At 33.8% G+C, this 6345-nt stretch overlaps 1 protein-coding gene across 1 annotated transcript; it reads left to right on the top strand.

Annotated features, from left to right (window-relative positions):
• Positions 1-826: 826 nt before the first annotated feature.
• f9b (coagulation factor IXb) lies at positions 827-5537 on the top strand. The gene is made up of 8 exons (XM_048179362.1): positions 827-1114; positions 1607-1776; positions 1930-1954; positions 2107-2220; positions 3149-3283; positions 3972-4261; positions 4456-4579; positions 4799-5537. The coding sequence occupies exons 1-8, from the start codon at positions 1048-1050 to the stop codon at positions 5386-5388; spliced, it is 1515 nt and encodes a 504-aa protein (XP_048035319.1). The 5' UTR covers positions 827-1047; the 3' UTR covers positions 5389-5537.
• Positions 5538-6345: the final 808 nt, after the last annotated feature.

Raw genomic sequence — 6345 nt, forward strand, 5'->3', positions numbered from 1 at the left:
ATGGTTGAAGATATATGGGTGCAAAAATACATATTGAGTGATATAAATCTTTACATGTTGAGTCCCTAGAATTAAAATGCCAAAGTAAAAGTTGACTAGTTGACCCCCAGAAAGCCATTCTGCCATTGTTATTCCCATTTCATTCACCCATCCAAAAGCAGCATTAATTATGTAGTTTAAACTTCCTGTTTGACAGCCACAGAGAAGTCACAAATCCTGTTACATAAAAAAAAGTTGGACTGTCGGATATGAGCACTATAAATATTTAAACACTTTTAAACTAGATCTGTCCGGTTCCTTTTGTTCAGCACAAGATACTGACATACAAAAATTCACGTAGTTTCTGTTGGGAAACTTATGTTGGCTTATTCACCATGAATCACTAAAGAACAACAAGTTTCCAGGAAAACAAACTATAAAAGCTATACAGACTATATTTTTTCACTAAAGAGTTTATGTCATAAAAGGTGTAGTTTTTTGCACATCTCAACACTTAGCACATAATGTCTGTGTTTGTTATTTCTTAACTGTTATTTCAATAGCATTAGCTAGTAGTTTAACAGCCATGGACGTCAATGAGGGCAGTATTAGTCAGCCAAGTCTTGTCAATATTTGCTGGGTCCCAAGTCTGAACCAAGTTCTCTGACTCAGCAGAAAAATATAAAAGACAGAAATGACTCAGGCATGTGAATAGGTAGCCTATCCATACAAATATAATCATCCAAAGGGATTATATAATCCACATATTATATATTCATACTTTATGTTAGGAAGTCTGAAGTGTGACAAAATGCATTATTCAAACATTGTGATGTTTTCTCAGGACACTACAAACTGCTTTACAGGTATAAATGGTAAAATGCAGGGAAAATGACCCACAAACACTGCAGGTGCAGACTGAAAAAGAAAAGAAAAAAAACACCCACCGGATGAGATATCTGTTTGCATGAAGTGCAAACAGATATGTCCTGAACTTTGGAGCAGATCATGAACGTATTTAGACTGTTGGGAAAGATTTCTGCCTGAAGGGAAATCATCATAAAGAAAATGGCGAAGATTTATCCCATTATTTGGATATGCACTTTACTGTTTGAAACCTGGCTAACATCTGAAGGTATGTAAACATTATTTTAATCCTGTTCCTGGAAACCATTTAACACACACTTCAGTAAAAATTTAAAAAAAATATATATAATGAAACACTAAGTTGTCAAAATTCTATATAGTGTCAAAAAATATGTTCTAATGGTCAAAGAATTTTTATGTAACGTGGTCTTTTGAAATGTGAAAACCTTGTATAGTTACTACTTATTAGAGTAAGTAAAGAGAGAAACTGGTTAACACCAGAAGCCTTTTCATGTTTTGTGTTGTTCGAAAACATAAAGGAAACCTAAAATCAATTGTCAAATCATTCTTATCATGGTGGAACTGAAATGAAGTCTTTGCTTCTGCCTTAAATAGCTGTTCAAATTCAGCACAAAAAGCCTTTCAAAGTAAAACAATATTCCCTTGCCAGATCTTCAGTGTTTGTAGACTACTTCATCTGTGTCCTAGAAATAGACCTTGACGTTTGTGAATTCTCAGTGTGTCTCTGTTGTGTGTGTAGCTTCAGTGTTTCTGCCGAGGGAGCTGGCGGGGTCTCTTCTGAAGAGACAAAAACGCTTTAACACAGGTATGTTTGAGGAGATGAAGGCAGATAACTTGGAAAGGGAATGTATCGAAGAGCGCTGCGATCTAGAGGAGGCCAGAGAGGTCTTTGAAGACCAAGAGAAAACCGTGAGTATCTATGTTTACTATGTTTATAGCTAGTTGTAACTAACTAATCTATGTAACTATGTTTCTAACTATGTTAGTAACTATGTTTATTTCATAAGAACATTTTTAGGACTCTCTCTTTTTGAGTTTAAAACTTTCCAAACTCTGTTTCAGATGAAATTCTGGATCACTTATATGGGTGAGTACATATTGATGTATGTGCTATGTAGAACACTGATGCTGAATCTGTATTTTTTGTTTTCCAGTCCATAGTGTGTGTTCATTATACATTATTAACATAACAGAATGTATTGATAATGTATTGATGATCATGGCCTCTCCTCTTTTTAGATGGTGACCAGTGTCAGTCGTCTCCCTGTCAGAATGGTGGGAGATGTGAGGATGGAATGAATACATACACCTGCTGGTGTCCATCCCGCTTTAGTGGGAAGAACTGTGAGTTAGGTAAGATCCGTGATGATCACATAAACTACAACATTTGGCAATATATCTTCTAGTTCAGACAACATAATTTATTAACAAATATGTCAAAATATGTTCTTATTTCATTTTATATATATATTAAAGTATATGTATATATATCCTGTATATGTCTATATAATTATATTTTATAAAAAATAACATGAATATAAAATGATATATATGATACAGTATATTTCTATAATGATATATCTAATTTTATTTTTTAATGAATATATATAATTTTTCTAAATATAATTTAAAATAAATAGATATAATTTAACAATTTAAATATATATTAAAACAACACAAACACACACATACAGCCAAACCAAAAATTATTCAGACATTTTTTATATTTTTGATATATTTTTACTAGTGAGTGCAGGACACTAGTTCATTTAGGTAAGTGAGGATAGTAAAATAAAGTAAACTGTGACATATTATACCCAAAAATTCTTCATACATGTGACTACCAGTAAAATTGATAAAAAATTTGGAACCAAAATTTATTCAGACACTTTGACCTGACCATATTTTGCTTAAGTGTTTTTATCTGACATAATTAAGATTATTTTTTTCTGACACAGTTTAACTCTGAGATCTTGTCATATTTTATTACCATTTTTTTAAACTATAGTGAATAAACTGTATTAATGAATGAAATGATCAAGGTGTCTGAATAAATTTTGGTTTGACTGTATGTGTGTGTATATATATATATATATTTGATTTTTATCATTAACATTAATTGACAGTTATTTAAAAACTTCATAAAATGAACATAAATATATGCCTTTTTTATCACAGTACTTTGTAAAAACAAAAATAAATTCTTAACCTGCTTTAGTTACTCTTAAGATCTTCTTCTGCTAAAACCTTATTTCATGTTTCATGGATTGGTCTGGTGCAGAGATGGCAAAACAGTGTCATGTAAATAATGGAGGCTGCATGCACTTCTGCACTGTGGATAAAATTTATGGAGCAGTGTGTGACTGTGCCGAGGGTTACAGATTGGCTCTGGATGACAGGACATGTGAACCTACAGGTACTGGAATCTATTCCCACTAATTGCATGCCATTTATCTGCATTAAGCCACTGTATTTTCACTGGGACATAAACTGTATTTCAAGCTCAAAGCTTTTCTTATATTGTGCCGTATGACCTATCATCATATGCATCACTGCAAAAAATGCTGTTCTTACTTAGAATTTTTGTCTTGTTTTCAGTCAAAATATCTTAAAGTTCTTAAATCAAGGAGCATTTTCTTGACAAGAACAAATTATTTTCTTGTCTTCAGGAAAAATAAATCAAAATTAAGCACGTTTTTCCTTAAAACAAGCAAAATAATCTGCCAATGGGGTAAGCAAAATAATCTTAGTCCAAAGTGAAAACAAGATTATATATCTTATTCTTGGTTTGAAAAAAGATTATTTTGCTTACCCCATTGGCAGATTATTTTGCTTGTTTTAAGGAAAAACGTGCTTAATTTTGATTTATTTTTCCTGAAAACAAGAAAATAATTTGTTCTTGTCAAGAAAATGCTTCTTGATTTAAGAACTTTAAGATATTATGACTAGAAACAATACAAAAATTCTAAGTAAGAACAGCATTTTTTGCAGTGTATTTTGATAACCATTTTTATTCAAGGAATTTGACTGCATGTTTTAGCAGATGCTTGGGTTGGTTTGTTTATTAGATCTTGCTCTTAATTCATCTACTTGTATCTTTATAGGGCAATACCCATGTGGACGTCTTGGAAAGAGTATTGCTGAAACTCTTAAGTCAAGGTCCCTTATCAGTGCTGAGAATGAAAATCAAAATCACTCTGTCAATCACGTCAATACAACAGAGCACAATGCGATAGAGTCCAGTCCTACAGATTTCCCTGAAGTGAACAGCACTAGCACACTTCAGCCTACACTGGACAACAGCTCCTCCCCACTCTTTGCCACTCTACCAACTATCATTGGCAATCGCATTGTAGGAGGCAATGAGGCAACACCAGGGGAGATTCCCTGGCAGGTAAGTGATGAATTGTGTGTTTGTAAATAAAACATTCATAAGGTTGCTTCTCACCTTATGAAGCAGGGCTGGTATAATCTTCTCTGGCTTGTGTCAAAAAAATCAACAGAATAGAACATTATATGGAGGACATTTCAATAAAAAAATGTAATATCAATCTTGAGGGAAATTGACTGTCTTTTTCTCTCTGGCAGGTAGTTTTTATGGAAAAGGTGAATAAGATTGTGTTTTGTGGAGGCTCTCTTCTCAGTGAAGAATGGGTCATTACAGCTGCCCACTGTGTTGAAGGAAAAGAGGGATCTTTCTTCATCAGAGTGGGTGAGAGACCAACTACACTGTCATTTTAATATGCAGTTGTTCATGTAAAGCCACAATAATAATAACAATAATAATACTACATCTTGTCATTTTTATGTTATCTGTTATCATTTATTTTATTAACTCATTTATTTTTATTTAATATATTTTTATTTAATCAACAGTTTTGTCTTTGAGGGCTGTTATGCTTATTGTAAATTAGTTAAAATTTTTCTTTAGGTGAACATGATATCTCAAAGAAGGAGGGAAAAGAGAGTGACCACATCATAGCGGAGTGGCATATCCATCCACATTACAACTCTCAACAGAGTCTTTACAATCATGACATCGCCCTGTTGAAGCTCAAGGAACCCGTCAAATTCTCAGACTACGCCCTGCCTATCTGCCTGGGCTCTAAAGACTTCACAGAGAACCTGCTCAAGAACTCGCAAAACTCCCTGGTGAGTGGCTGGGGAAGGCTACGGTATGGGGGCATCGAATCCAAAACACTTCAGAAAGTAGAGCTCCCCTACGTGGACCGGACAGATTGCAAAAGCAGCAGCACCGACACCATCTCTCGCTTCATGTTCTGTGCCGGTTACAGTACGGTACGCAAGGATTCCTGTCAGGGGGACAGCGGAGGACCCCATGCCACCCGCTATCATGACACATGGTTCCTCACGGGCATCGTCAGCTGGGGTGAAGAGTGCGCCAAAGAGGGAAAGTATGGCATCTACACCCGCATCTCAAAATATATGAACTGGATAAGTAACATTACTGGGATCAGAACGGGACAAATGTCCAATAATGGTCGAAAGAGTTTGAATTAGATGAGGCCATTTTTCAGATTTGTTTTGAAGAAAAAATACATGTTGGAATGAATTAGAGCTCACAGACATTTCTGTACAGATGATATTTACTAGTCATCATTCAACAAACATCCTGTAACAATCAAGAAAATATATAGTTTACCATCTTATACTTTGTGCTTGTACATCTACTGAAATTATTTTCATACATGATATACAGTACCACAAATAAGTATGAGGTTACTTTCGTCTCTGTACATATTATACACCAGAAGTGTATGGCTTTAAGAAGTGTCCTTCAAACTGAAGTACACATGAAACTCATTCAGACCACATCTGTTTTTCTTCTCCCTTTTCTTCTTCCCCCTTTTAACTTCATGACATGCACTTACACAACCTTTCAAAATTGTGGGGTTGGTAAGATTTTTTAAATCGTTTTATATATGTATAATTTTTTAAAGAAATCTTACGCTCATCAAGGCTGTTTTTTTATTTTAACAATACAGTACAAATAGTAACACTGTAAAATATTATTGTAATTTAAAACAACTGTTTTAATATATTTTAAAAATGTATTTTATTCCTGTGATGGCCAAGCTGAATTTTCAGCAGCCATTACTCATCAGTGTCATTCTAATATGCTGATTTGACACTCAAGAAACATTTCTTATTATATTATCAGTATTGAAAACAGTTGTGCTGCTTAATATTTTTGTGGAAACCATGATAGAGTGATATATTGAGACATTCTTTGATGAATAGAAAATTTAGAAGAACAGCATTTTTTAAAAATAGAAATCTAACTTCCACTTAACTTCCACTTTTGATCAGCATCCTTGCTGGATTAAATTATTAATTTTTAAACATTAAAAAAATCTTACTGACCCCAAACTTTTGAATGGTTGTGTATTCATTCATTCTAGTTTTTAATGAGGCTAACTAGTGAAATAGTTGACATCTTGCACATTCACCTCAACG

The sequence above is a fragment of the Megalobrama amblycephala genome, linkage group LG2 (genome assembly GCF_018812025.1).
Source record: "Megalobrama amblycephala isolate DHTTF-2021 linkage group LG2, ASM1881202v1, whole genome shotgun sequence".
Taxonomy (NCBI): Eukaryota; Metazoa; Chordata; class Actinopteri; order Cypriniformes; family Xenocyprididae; genus Megalobrama; species Megalobrama amblycephala.

What these genes read in the sequence shown, in the direction of transcription:
- f9b (XM_048179362.1), top strand. Translation starts at nt 1,048, where the DNA reads ATGGCGAAGATTTATCCCATTATTTGGATATGCACTTTACTGTTTGAA. An exon ending in TTGAAGACCAAGAGAAAACC is followed by an intron (nt 1,777 to 1,929) that starts GTGAGTATCTAT and finishes ACTCTGTTTCAG; the next exon opens with ATGAAATTCTGGATCACTTA. An exon ending in CAGGGGAGATTCCCTGGCAG is followed by an intron (nt 4,262 to 4,455) that starts GTAAGTGATGAA and finishes TCTCTCTGGCAG; the next exon opens with GTAGTTTTTATGGAAAAGGT.